Source organism: Gambusia affinis, linkage group LG08 (assembly GCF_019740435.1).
Source record: "Gambusia affinis linkage group LG08, SWU_Gaff_1.0, whole genome shotgun sequence".
Classification (NCBI taxonomy): domain Eukaryota; kingdom Metazoa; phylum Chordata; class Actinopteri; order Cyprinodontiformes; family Poeciliidae; genus Gambusia; species Gambusia affinis.
Window position 1 is genome coordinate 10,974,404 of NC_057875.1, and position 13,491 is coordinate 10,987,894.

At 39.4% G+C, this 13,491-nt stretch overlaps 1 protein-coding gene across 15 annotated transcripts in view; it reads left to right on the forward strand.

Annotated features, from left to right (window-relative positions):
* Nucleotides 1–13,491, forward strand: part of c2cd5 (C2 calcium dependent domain containing 5) — a 30,713-nt gene that overhangs the window by 14,577 nt on the left and 2,645 nt on the right. For 4 of the 15 annotated variants that reach the window (XM_044124650.1, XM_044124647.1, XM_044124648.1 and 1 more), the window contains 17 exons: nucleotides 4,934–5,048; nucleotides 5,141–5,239; nucleotides 5,329–5,440; nucleotides 5,548–5,627; nucleotides 6,919–7,105; nucleotides 7,194–7,358; nucleotides 8,141–8,281; nucleotides 8,373–8,436; nucleotides 8,524–8,585; nucleotides 8,681–8,779; nucleotides 8,907–8,996; nucleotides 9,096–9,162; nucleotides 9,314–9,406; nucleotides 9,832–9,864; nucleotides 10,163–10,294; nucleotides 12,955–13,148; nucleotides 13,238–13,384. In XM_044124650.1, the coding sequence (XP_043980585.1) occupies nucleotides 4,934–5,048; nucleotides 5,141–5,239; nucleotides 5,329–5,440; nucleotides 5,548–5,627; nucleotides 6,919–7,105; nucleotides 7,194–7,358; nucleotides 8,141–8,281; nucleotides 8,373–8,436; nucleotides 8,524–8,585; nucleotides 8,681–8,779; nucleotides 8,907–8,996; nucleotides 9,096–9,162; nucleotides 9,314–9,406; nucleotides 9,832–9,864; nucleotides 10,163–10,294; nucleotides 12,955–13,148; nucleotides 13,238–13,384 (1,880 nt within the window). Of the gene's footprint in view, nucleotides 1–974; nucleotides 1,071–2,856; nucleotides 2,911–4,933; nucleotides 5,049–5,140; nucleotides 5,240–5,328; nucleotides 5,441–5,547; nucleotides 5,628–6,918; nucleotides 7,106–7,193; nucleotides 7,359–7,750; nucleotides 7,796–8,140; nucleotides 8,282–8,372; nucleotides 8,437–8,523; nucleotides 8,586–8,680; nucleotides 8,780–8,906; nucleotides 8,997–9,095; nucleotides 9,163–9,313; nucleotides 9,407–9,831; nucleotides 9,865–10,162; nucleotides 10,295–12,954; nucleotides 13,149–13,237; nucleotides 13,385–13,491 lie in introns of all 15 variants that reach the window. The other 11 variants (XM_044124653.1, XM_044124643.1, XM_044124656.1 and 8 more) reach the window with 9 other exon arrangements.

Below are 13,491 nucleotides of genomic sequence, written 5' to 3' on the forward strand. Positions count from 1 at the left end.
AGAAATTTAAATTGGTCATGCAGCAAAAATTAATCCAGCCATTAAGAGATCAGGAGAACCACTGGAGAACCAAGAGTATAAGCTTTAAGACTTTTTGGGGTACTTGACTGCGATTCATTCATCGCTAGCACATGTATTATCACTTATATACACTCATCAGCCACTTTATTAGGAATACCTTTCCAGCAGTGTCACACAAAGTGGGTATGCACTATATGCATTGCGCACATGCGCTGATGGAAAAAGGATTTCTAGCCGACATTTTCTATATTTAACAGCTTTGTGCATGTGTAAATGATGTAATCAATAACAAAGGCGCAGCACTGATTAGACGCCCCTCTGCTCCTTCACCCAACTCCTCCTGTCGCTCTAAAAGCTGAATTATAGTGGCGCTTTCAGAGGGTTGTGTTGATCGTGCACGAGCCGAGCAAGCAGTGTCGCTTTTATTGATGCAAATGTTGGCGCTCCATTGCGCAATTATTATTTTTTCATTTGAATCGTATCGTCATCTGGTGACACACAGCTTAAGATGGAGAGGCAAAAACAAAAGCTGGCACAAAACAACAAAACGGAAGAGGGAGAAGGATAAAGATGTCGTAGGGATGAAAATAAGCTTTTCAAAGTGGTTGAAAGATGGTAGGTAAATTATGTCGGGGTATGAAAAGACTGGTTTAAGTTACTAGTAACATGACAGTTCACTGTTGTCCTGGAGCTATGTGCTGCATTTATAATCTAGCAGATTTTAGCAAGAAAAATATAGAGATGCTTTGTATTTTGTTTTTTGTTGTTTTGACAGTCAGGCAGTAATCAATTTTTTAACTATGGTAAATCATAAAACAGTTCTTTACTTTTGTTCTGTTGTAAAATATCTGATTAGTCTGATCAGATGCAGTACTCAGTCAGTAACTGTTCTCCAAGGAGATTATTTAACAATAAAATATGTTTTCTACATGTGATGTGTATTTTTTAAACAGACTTAATACAGAGTTCACGGCATTCAGTTGTGAGGATGGAGAGAAAGAAGAAAGGAAGACAGAGAAAGAGTCAAGACAGACAGGGGAATGTAACAGGTTGGTCTCATACTAGGTGAAAGTGTAGGAATATTCTCTTACTGTCAAGTGATTGATTTTAAAATATTTTTTAAAAGATGCCTTAGCGATTTGCATTAGTCATTTGTTTAAATAAGGCTTGTTTGAGCATAAGACTGAGCAGGGAAGAACACAAGCATGACCCAGTTAGCAGTGATGTCGATTGAAAACAGTGTTGCACGGTCTGTTTCATTTGAAGCCATTGTTGACAAATGGCTGAGTACACACAGACATGTAGCATTTTAGTTTTAGCATTTGTCCGTAGAGTCCAGGCTGTTGTTCAGATGTCATGATTTCACATTTCCACAACGTCCTATTATGCCTATTGTATTTCTGCATACACCTAAGAAAGTGCGTACTTACACCCCTGCTTACCAGTACCAGGTTGGACCCTCAGTCTTTGTACCAGCCTTAATTCTTTCAAAAGGCTGTCAAAAACATTCCTCATGCAAAGATGTTTTTTTAGATTGAATACTGGTGACAGTGGAGACAATTGGAGAACATTGACATGTTTAAGAAAACACTTTTAGATTATGCTGGGAGTCGAAATTAAAGTATGGGCATATTGTTGTTATAAAGGCAATAATGTAATCAGCAACAATACTCTGGCAGGTTGTGGCATGAAATGCTCAACTGGTACCAAGTAACCTGAAGTGTGCCAGGAAAGTTTACTTTAATTACGACACCACCAACAACCAGAATTGTTTATACAAACCTGGATGCATCCATTCATCATGTTGTTAGAAGTAAATGCTGAGTCTATAACCCCTAGTAAAGACAACATTAGTCAATGACTGTTTTAAATTAACTCAATAGCTGGCAAAGAAGGAGAAATGACTATTTACAATCTGCATTTAATGATGCCTTAAGGATTACTGAGCTACTAAATTAGATGGAGAGTGGCAGGGATTGCCAAGGAAATGCATACTCAAATAGTCATAAAACTGCCATTTAAAGTCACATGCTTCACATTGAGTATATTCATTATAACATCCTGTCCTTTAAAGGGTGGTTATTTGAGTTGTTTCCTTCCTATCACATTAAACTATCCTGACCATTCTCATTCTCTAACATCAACAATGCATTTTAATTCGCACAAGTCATATATTTCCTCTTTTGTCAGATCATTTTCTGTAAACCCGAGAGATGGTAGTACAAGAAGATTAGCAGCTTCTTCAATACTCTGAGTGACGTGTCTGGCTCTGGTAAACATCCTACATTAAAAGTAACTTGCTCACCATTTGTGTTAAAAAAATTAAACAGACCACTATACCTTTTAGAAGTGGCAGATGAGTGTATAGCCTACCCATGAAGTATCTAAATTATTCAGTTTATTACATGGACAGATTTTAGGTAGGTGAGCAATAAAGTAAGGTTAGTTCAGCTGCTATATCTCCCCATCAAGGTGATTCTTGGTCTCTCAACACACTTGATTTAAGCAAATTCTCAGCATAAAACACTATCATTTGTAAGAAAAACATCAGACGTCATCTGTGTGACGTGACCTCAACTAGAGTTGACTCGTGTTGCATGCTTTGTTTTGTATTGTATCGCTTCTGTTCTTTGTTTCTTTATAATTTTAGCCAGTCCTGAAGCTTTGTAACATCTCCGTTCCTCATGAGTCTCCCTTGAGGTAGTTTCAGTAGCTCTGACGTTAGTGTGTCTTTGCATTAGTGATTGTGGAGTGCTGCTGTTGTGCTGTGCTTGTTTGTTAGACTGTCTCTACTGTTCTCTCTCTCTTCTGTACTAACGGTGTGTTCTGGCCCAGCCTTGGGTAACACGCGCTCATACAAACTGCTAGACTGGAATAGTGTCACTGCAGGTATTTCCCCCTCCCCCCCCTTTTACTGCTCTCACTCCACTAGAGTGATGGTAGCTCAGTGAAGTTACGTTTGTTATGCCCTCTGAGTTGTCATTGAACGCTGATCAGTATAGACTAGCTAGCTTAACTATCTAGTAGATGAATCAATAAAAAATCCATAGCCTGATAGTTAAAAACTGAATTCACTGAGCTGCCCTCCTCCCCTCTTGATTCTGTGTGAGTGTGTGCTGAGCTGAGCATGCTCTGTGTTGTCACCCCACCCCATCCAGCCTTGCCTGGCTACCCCACTCCACATGCGCGCGCAGAGACCCAACTCATCGTGCTGCACATTAGAGCTCTCCCCTGACGTTGTTTTGCCTGGCGCTGTTTGTGATGCTTCCTGAACTGGCATTGTGGTCAAACCTGTCTAGACCAGAGGAGGTTTAGGAGGTTTACTCTGTGACAAAGAGCCATCTACTGGGCACGTTCATCCCTGCCTCACTGGGCCGTATTCATACTGAGAGTGAGCACGGAAGGATGGATGGAGGGATGGATGGAGGCAGATTGACTGTATTGATTAAATATATTCTGGATATGATATGTATGATGGGAAAAGCTATGAGCTTAAGAAAGCTAGTTTGGATTTGACGGACTCTAGTGGATGAATATGGCCCTTCTTTGGCCATGAACGTGCACATGGCCATGAGTGTGCACGTTGGTGAGCCTGTGCCTGTGGCGACATGCTGCTGCTGCTGGTCTGAAGGAACCCACAGTGGGGGTCTGATGCCTGACCATCAGTCATTATTCTTTATCCATTTTAGTTTGAACACTCGTTCTTCTGCCCTCACTCATTCCTCGCCTTCATCTCACGGTTGAGTTTCATCCGCATGTTGCCCTCCCAAGGAGTGATGTTGGATGGCTCTTAGGTTTATTTATGTCTTCTTTGTTCATGCAAACATGTGTGTGAAAACAGTCTCTCTACTTATAACTGTTAAACTCTAACAAAATGTCAAAAACATACATGTATAAGAAAACCTTGCGAGACCATAGGAAATACAACTTTTTTATATATTAATGGCTTGATGCTTATTTGTACAGGTTAAAGGCCTAAGTCATATTTTTTACTTCTTTTGGAGCTAAAAATGTAAAACATCATCTTACACCTGATATTTTTAATATTTTTCCAAAATAGTTACCATAATGGAACTATTATGGGAATTAGCAATATTCTATTGTGTGTGTATATATAGATAAACTTAAGCAAATTATAAAATAAACACCTGATAAAATTAGAAGAATGAATATAAGCATTTTTATTTCATAGTATCTTCTCTTTTTGTCATTCTGATCTTTAATCAGTAAAAATCTTATTTTAACAGACTAATATAAACTACTTAATCAGTCCGGCTTGCTGCTCAGGCAGCTGCCCAGCAGTCGGCTGCTTGAGTAATAGTGGAAACTTCTTAACACCATTATTTACCTTAATGCATTAAACCACATCAAACTTTCTTAACACTTTGTCTCGAAGGCTTAGGGTAACACCAAAGTCCTACACCCTCTTAGTTTTTAGGTTCACTTTCTAACCATATAATCAGTTTTTTTTTTTATATAATGGCATATTCTATGAAAAAGCAGAGGAGTAGAAAGCCTTTCTGTTTCTCCTAATAGTGAAAGAGAGTGATCAGATTTTAGAGCATGTGTATTTCCACACATGATATAAAACACCTTTGATTCCCGGTCAAGACCTTGACAACAACTTCATCCTCCCCTAATTCTCACCAACCATTTTCACTTTAACTTTGCCTCACAAAATGACTATTGATTTCTGCTTGCGTTGATACACCATTTAACTCATAAATCAACAGAAAAAACTGGTTTCTGTTGGCTGTATAGATATTTTGTGTAAATTAATGAGGTTAGATTGGATGCAAACTCAGTCTGCCATTACCTTAATCCCAGTGTTTAGTTCAGTTTTGAAAAGCAAATCAGCTCATATGTACATGTTCTATGAAAGCTCACTGAATCACAATTTTGTGTTTTGCAGATGAACCTGAGACACGTGATGCTTGGTGGGAAGAGCTTCGTCAGGAAATTAAATCTCATGCCAAAGCTCTTGGTTGCCATGCTGTTGTAGGTTACAGTGAGAACACAAGCATCTGGTATGTTGTGTAAATGAAATAAGAAAAATGTTGTATTTTTATATTTTATATTTATCATGTCTCACTTTCAACTTTTACTTTTCTCGTTATAGTGAAGAGGTGTGTATTCTGTCCGCATCAGGAACAGCCGCCATCTTGAATCCTCGGTATATGCGTGAAGGCTGTCTTGACATCGGCAGCACAGACCAAAGGTTGATCTAAGTTTCTTGGTATAATTTTAAGTAAAATCTTGTGAACTTTCATTTGCTTATACACACAAGGTGTCTGGTTTTTTTGACAGGTTCGATGATCCATCACCTCCAAGCTGTGGCTTCTGTCACATCCCTTATGATGAGCTCAACATGCCATTTCCTGCCCAGCTCACGTATTGTTACAACTGCAGGCGGCAAAAGGTAGCAAATTTCTTGTTTCCAAAAATAAATCACCAGCGTTTGGCTTTTACTTAACCTGGTCAAGGAATAAAAAGTGGATAAAATGCAAAATATTCCTTAATTTTAAGGTTCCAGATGTGTTATTCACAACAATCAACTTGCCAGCGGAGGCAGCTGTCACAGGGAAAGGCTGCCTCATTCAGGCCAGGTAAAACAACACCGTTGTCATTCTTATCTGACATTTTTTAAAGGGGCCCAAATGCTTTTATTGAGACATTGATGAGAAAAAAAAACGAAAACCAGTTCAATTCAATATATGTCTAGTACATAAATATATTATATTTATGTACTAGAATAAATATATAAATACATGCTTAGCACAAAGTGCATGTGAGAGAAAGAAAAGAAGTGTGGCGGAAAATATGAAGGGTCACAATAATGAAGCAAAATCTATCTAATAGTTTAGAGATGCACGAGGCGTGGCTGCTGTTAAAGCAACCTGAGCCTCCTTAACACTTCAGCAGACTCACACAAATTTATGCAAAAAAGGGTTTTAAGTATTGACTGTATCTAACCTTTATTGTACAGTACATCAACATACTTTACAGTAGGGCAACACTCCTTTGTTATTATTGTTTGGTTATCTGAAATTTTCTACTTCTTAGGAAAACGAAATATAGGATATTTATAAGCTCCATAGAATGAATCTATCTGCAAATTTGAATTTTTAAATTTAATTTCTAAAGCCTTTAATCTGTTGGTGATATTTGAATTTACTATAATGCACCTGTGAGTGCAAACTTAGAAAATGCAGATAACTTTATGCTCTTCTTTGAAGAATAAATAATATAAATGTAATAAAAGCAGCAGTGAAGGCAGTTACATAAAATATATTGTTTAGGTTTTGAACAATATCCTGATTACCTGTTATATGTAAGCTAAGCCACTCTGCATTTGCACTAATATCATGTAATATATTTCCTGTTCAAAGACTGTCGAGGCTGCAGACTGCATCAGATTTACTCACATCATTCCATATGTACTTTTGCACCAATCCATTTAGCAGTTTGTACTGATTCACACTGTGATTCAGTGAGAAGGAGGAGGATCAAAGAGACCAGACCCTTAAAAAATGATTTTCATTTCCGGGTGCCAAGACTGCAGCAGCTTTTCATTATTTCTGATCTGTATTCATATTCAGTCATGCATAAAAGCAAATTTATCTCATGTTTTTCTATCACCTTTAATTTGATCTAGGTCTACTGCAAAATAATAACTTGAGCGGTAGTCCAAATAAAAAAAGGAAGACAGGATATTTGGACTGTATAATATGCAGGATAGATGTAGATATCTAGATTTTAAATCCACTATATACTTTTAGATTTCTTTACTTCTCTGTTTTGTACACAAAGCTGAAAAACCAATCAATTTTTTTAATAAAATGAATGAATCATAAGTCTTTAAGGGCACTCTAAATGTCATTAATTCTCACCTTCCAGACTGTGTCGTCTGAAAAAGAAAGCTCAGGGAGAAGTGAATGCGACCGCCATCTCAAACTTGCTGCCTTTCATGGAATACGAGCTGCACACTCAGCTGATGAATAAGCTGAAGCTCCGGAGCATGAATGCTCTGTTTGGTCTGCACATACAGATCAGCGTCGGCGAGAACATGCTGCTGGGTCTTGCTGTAAGACATTTCAAACTGTCTTGAAAAGTCCATTACCTACATGGCGGCTGACCTCAGTCCGTTTTAGAACATATGTTCTATTTTGCAGTCTGCTACAGGAGTGTACCTGACAGCTCTGCCTGCACCCGGGGGGATCCAGATAGCTGGGAAGGCCTCCGGTGACCTGAACAACGAGCAGCACGTCCAGTCTATCCAGAAAAGGATCAACGACACCATCGCCAAGAACAAGGAGCTCTACCAAATAAACCCTCCGGTAAGGCGGCGTCATGTTGGCTGTAGACTGTAGGAGTTTATAGGGGGTGACCTTTGTCTTTGCTGTGCCAAAGTAGATTTTCAGAAATATTTCAATACGCATGCAACCAAATTTAGCTTAAATGTGGAACATGAAAATGCTCAATATAATAACTCTTTCATCTAAAAAATCTCAACATACATTTTACACCAACATACATTAACATAAAAAATGTATTTGATGTTTAAACAACAAATCACACCAGATGCAAAACATGAGGCTATTATCTTTCATTTTATTTTTTTTTTCACTTTTGAGCCAATAAATGTATGTCTCTGTGTGCCTGCTCTATTTTTTTGTTTTGTTTTGTTTGAAATCATGATAGACTTCTTGTCTCTCTCTGACCATCAAAGAAATTATTTGCTCTGGACCCTGAGGTGTTCTGCAGCACAAACCTGGTACTGAGCATGCTGGATTTCAGCTCTGAGTTTCAGCAAAGCATGAGCAACACTTCACTCAGTTAACCACTACACTAGAGCTCCGGTGCTGTAACTGTATAACAACTCTTAACTGGAGATTTGTGAACCAAATGATGAGTAACTCTCACCAGATCTACTTACCATACCTTTGGATATTTAATGTTTTGTTTTTTTTACACAAGTGAGTGTGTTTGTATCTGCAAACCTGCATATGATTAGCATGTAGTGTTACTAACTGTGATTTTAGTTTGTGTGCAGTCAGAACCGAGGCATCCTGCAGGTCGCGGTTCTGCGGTCAGTAGCTTCCTGTCTGTTTGCTTACAGGAGCTGACAGAGGAAGGAGTGGGCTCTCCTATCCCTGAGCCCAGACACAGATCCCGACTTTTCCGCTCGCACTCGGAAAGCTCCGATGAAGTGTCAGAACTGGATCTGTCGCACGGCAAAAAGGATGCGTTTGTCCTGGAGGTGGAGAAATGTGGAAATGATGACCTGTATGCTCATGTAAATCTGTAGGAAGCTGAAACTGTTTTTTTTTGTTTTGTTTTTTTTCTCCTAGATTGACGACACAGATGCTGTGGAGGACATCCATTCTCTCCTCACTGATGCATCTCCCCCCACAGGTTTGGCTCATTACTTTCTGTTTCGGTTGCATCTTGTCTCCACCCTCTCAGATTTAAAGGCATGTTTGTGTCCGTTCTGTTTTCCAGGTTTCTACACCTGCAACACTGAGACCATGCCTGGGATTTATAACTGGACTACAGCAGTACAGGTAAAGAGCAGTCTAAACTTATTTAAAGTGACCTAGTGATGACGCTATATCTGTTTTTGTAAGGTTACAAAATTAATTTTAATGTTATATTACAGATGTTTACATCGGTTAGGGTCCTGAGGTTGAGCAATGCCAACCTTTCTAACCAAAGCCTGAACAAGATCTTCACTGATCTCTGTGAAAATCTGCTCAAGGTAAACAACCTTTATTGATCTAGAAAAGGGGTCAGCAACGGTTACAACCCTAAGAGCCATTTCTAAGTCCTATCCAACTAACAAAAAATAGTTTACAGATTTTTTTTTTCTCTCTGATTTGTTTCAGAGTTTTTATTTCAAGTTACGCTCCAATATACCCTGCTGTCTTTGTCATCTCAACTTCACTGTAGCAGTGCCAGAAGAAGAGCTCATTCAGGTGAGATATTGAAGGCAGTCTCTGGTTTATCAGAGGAAATGATCTCACTTACTTTAGAAACAAACAAAATTATTATGAATTTATTCTTCTTTTGATTAGGTTTCGGTGACAGCTGTCGCCATGACGTTCGACAAGGACCAGAATCAGGAGGGGTTTATTACCAAAGGTCTGTCTGATTAAGTATAGCGTGCCTTGTAAAAGTACAAGGAGAAGAGGTGTAGGGAGGGTATTTTGAATAAAACATATAATAAATAAAATATATCCAGAACATGGATAAATCCAGGCGACATGTGGATAACTGTGTCCATTCTTGTCAGGTGGGAATGAGACCGAAGAGCAGCTGCAGTTTCCTCTGGAGTTGTGCGCTGACTCGTCATCCACCAACGCTCAACCTTCTTCCAAATTTTCAGGTATTATTTAGTTCTGGATTTTTTTTGGTAGGACTTGGGTGGGGTTTTGCTCTCTGAGCTCGTTATCTGTCTTACTTCATTAACGCTTCAGGGACAGTCTCTTTATTCACCCCAGCTGCAAAACTCTGCCAAAGTCAGCTGGTTGTGGTTCATTCAACAGGTAAACAAACAGTAGCACCCCTCTGTGATTTGTTTGCTCCGTAAAACTAGATGGCAGCGTTGAGGTTTGGTAGAAAATGTGTCGAAGCTGTGAAACTTTGTGGTTTTTATTTACATCAAATGATCTGAGTGTGAAAATGGAGCTGGAGAGGTAGATTTTGTTGAACTTGAGTTGATGGTAAGAGGAAAAGAAAAAAATACTGATCACTGATAGATGTCGAGTACAGGTTTTTGTTTATGTGTGCGTGTGTGTGTGCGCATGACAGGTGTCCCAGAAAATACCATTGTCTCATCCAGAGGTAAGCCACCACCTCGTTTCCTTTCTTCCCTTCTCCCCACCTTCCTGCTACCGAAACTACTACACTTGTCATGTTTTGACTTTTTATCCTTTTGTCTCTGACAATTTTCTTAAACCGCTCTCAAAAGCCTCATTCAGTTTTGTTCTTTTCTGTTTGTTTGTTTTTTGTGTCTTGTATGTTTTTTGTTCTCTATTCTTCTTATTGTTGTTGTTGTTGTTGTTGTGTATCTTCGGTTGTGGGTTGCGTGCGTGTGTATTTTTTTGCGCGTGTGTGTTGTGTGCGCGTGTGTTTTCTCCAGCTGCCTCCGTTGATTACGGTTCCTTTGCAGACAGATGCAGCACCTGGCTAGAGCTGCTTAGGCTCAAAGCGAACACCATAAGACGAGGATCAGTTAAGACAAGTAGGAGGACTCAGTCTCTAGCACACTCTGGTGATCATACCCACAAATACAGAACACAGTTTCACGAGCAGTCACGCACATGTTGATTCACACTCACACACACACACCCACGCGCACACACACACGCACACACCCCTCCATGCATGCCGGTGGGGAGAGGCGTAGCATTTTTCAAATCAAAGCACTGGCTATTCAGATTAGTTTTACGAGCTCACGACCAGCCCCTTTCGGAGGGATCACAATCAGCAGCTTAGCTTGAAAATGCCTGTAGCCATGTGAACCTTTCATAATTCCAAGTGCAGTTATCTTTTTGCACACACTATGCAGCTTTTTCCCCCTTTTTGCACTCGTGTAAAATCTGCATGAAAACTTCCTTTGATTTCACTCCGCATTTGCATCAGCGAATCTTCTGAAGTTGAGGAAATGTGACGCGCTTTATTGGGAAAAACAAGTGCATCTCAATAAATTAGGATGTCATCCAAAAGGTACTTTAATTCAGTTATTTGGTTCAAAAGGTGAAAGCAAAATATAATAAAAATCCATTACATACAGTTTTATATATTGGGCAATTTTTTTGTTAATTTTGATGATTAGAAATTACTTCTCATGAAAACCTAAAATTCGGCTTCTGTGGCATACTTATTACATAAGTCTAGTAAAAAGTTAATTGCTGACTTGACAATTTCCCCCTGAAAGTCGTGGACAGCTTCCGCACACTCGCCTTGCTTTTCCTGTAGAAAATGTAATTGATAGTAAAGATGGTTGTTCAGAATGCTACAGTGCAAGAAAACAAGTTTTAGGGTTAGGGTTAAGAAATTTTTTCTAGATATGTCAGTCTGTGGTAGCTCTTTTAGAACAGGCTCCAGCTGTTGTCTATAGAGTTTTTTTTTTTCCTTCCCCAAGCTCTTGACTAGAGTTCCCCTTTCAATCCTTGTTGCTTATGCATCACACTTCTACCTTCCATGTAACTTTCCATTAATATACCGAAACACTTCAGTCAGAAATCCAGCTTATGACCTTTTGTGTTTGCACTTCTTATGAAGGAACCCTGTCTGCTGTTCAACTAATTCAACAGTCTTCTCCATGGTTACGTAGGCCATAACATAGTATTTTTGTATTTTTATTGTTTGTCATATTCAAATTCACTGAGTAACATTTTGAGTTTTCATGACCTGCAAGCTAAAAATCATCAAAATGAACAAAAATATATACATTGCTCTGTGTGATTAACCTATAATATGAGTCTAACTGAAATAAAACAACATTTTGATGATGTGAGTAATCTACTGAGATGCACCTGGACGTGAATCGTTTGTCTCAATATTCTGAACAAATCATCATGGTAGGATGGGGGGGCAGTGCTTCTCTACAAGAGCTAGTTTGATTTTCAGTCCTGTGCACAGTGTATGTAATGTTTGGCTCTGAAGGTTCCTGGTTTGACGGATGGAAACTTCATCAGGTAACTCTGCACTCCACAGTGAAGCACCTTTAACTCTCTGGTTTGTGTACGTGTGCTCAGCTCAGCTTATAGCTGTCTCTGTCCGTTTCCATGTCTCAAGCCTCGTTCACAAATACCAAAGAATTAGAACAATTCTCTCATGATATTTCACTGTAAGCACTGTATTCACACCTGTAAACAGCTGTGCCCAGGTCTGTCTGTCTGTCTGCAGACATTTTCTGTCTGTCTTTACCTCAGTTGCATGACATGCACGGCAGCGCACACTTTCCGAGTGATTGTCTTGACGCTGTACACCTAACACGTACAAAGCTGCATTTAAAGTCATGGCATAATAACAATGCAGGTGAGCTCAAAATTGCTCATACCCATGAAAAGTTGTGACTTGTTCTCTATTTATCACTTTGTTCTCCTGCACAGTTACAATTTCCTTGAAAGATCTTTTGCACATACTTCTCTACATTTTGTCTTCTTCAGCATTTATTTCTAGCTTTTACAACCTTATTGCCAATCTTTTGTTCATTATTTCTATTTACATTCTGGCTGGGTTAGAATTTGGACTAAAATTGTTGACCTCTGTAGCCACACGTGTTAGACGATTCTCCTGTTCAGTTTGACTACAGGTAAAGTTTCTCTTAAGAGAAAGAAATACCTCCAAAGCAAGTTTGATGCATTTGTGGAGTTTTTGTCACCTGAATGGACTTGAAACACAGTGATCTTCCCAAATCTTTGGTAAGATAACATTTCCCAAACTAAACTGCACCAGCAAAAAAAATAAAACTATCACTCTAAACATATAGAAATATCTGTTAAGACCCCAGGGTACACCAAGATATTTTTCCTTCAAAAAGAGCTTCAACCAATTGTTACCTTGTAGAGTTTTGTTTTCATTTCAGAAATTGGATTTTGAGCCTGAAAGACTGAATGTTTGATGTAAAGTAATTTCATATGTCAGGAATTTTCCATGGGTTTGAACATTTTCTGCTCTACCTCTGTATCAGTGTACATGCCCTGCTGTACAAACACTAACCCTGTTGCATTTTTGCATGCCGTCCCTCATTTGTGCATCAAAGTTCACATCTGCTTTTATATTTTCCATTGTCAAGTGGTTACTGGTGTCTCAGTTCCCTTCTTGTTCTCTTTTTTTTGCCCTCCTGTCTTTTCCTCCTGTGGTCTTTTCACATCCTTCTCCTGTACTTCTGCTTTGCCTTGTTCTCTCTTTCTGGACCTTCAGTCTCGTCTTTGGAGCATTGCAGTCCACTGACGGAGGGACGCCCCCGCTCTCTGCGCTCCAGCCGCTCCTTTGGAGGCAGTTCTGTGACCATGGTGAAAATGACGCCACTCTCTTTCCTCCCTGGGACCCGAATCATTAAATTCCTTGGAATCATCAACATGTTCTTCATCAGAGAGACCACATCCCTACGAGAGGTGTGGTTGATGCTACGGGAGGTTTCTGTGCTGCCCTGTCCCCACTGGGTGTGCTTTTTGTTGCATGAAACGTGCTTGTTTTTCTGCAGGAAGGTGGAGTAAGCGGATTCCTCCATACGTTCATCGCCGAGGTGTTTGCGATGGTTCGAGCCCACGTAGCAGCTCTGGGTGGCAACGCAGTGGTGTCCTACAGCATGAAAGATTGTGTTTTAATGGAAAATCCCAACAAGAACCAGGTACCCACACAAAGACACTAATGCATATTTGTTGCTTATACGCTGAAAACCGTAGTTTATATAAGCCAGCTGTTCAGAGTGCTGTATACAAGCATATTAGAACAGTT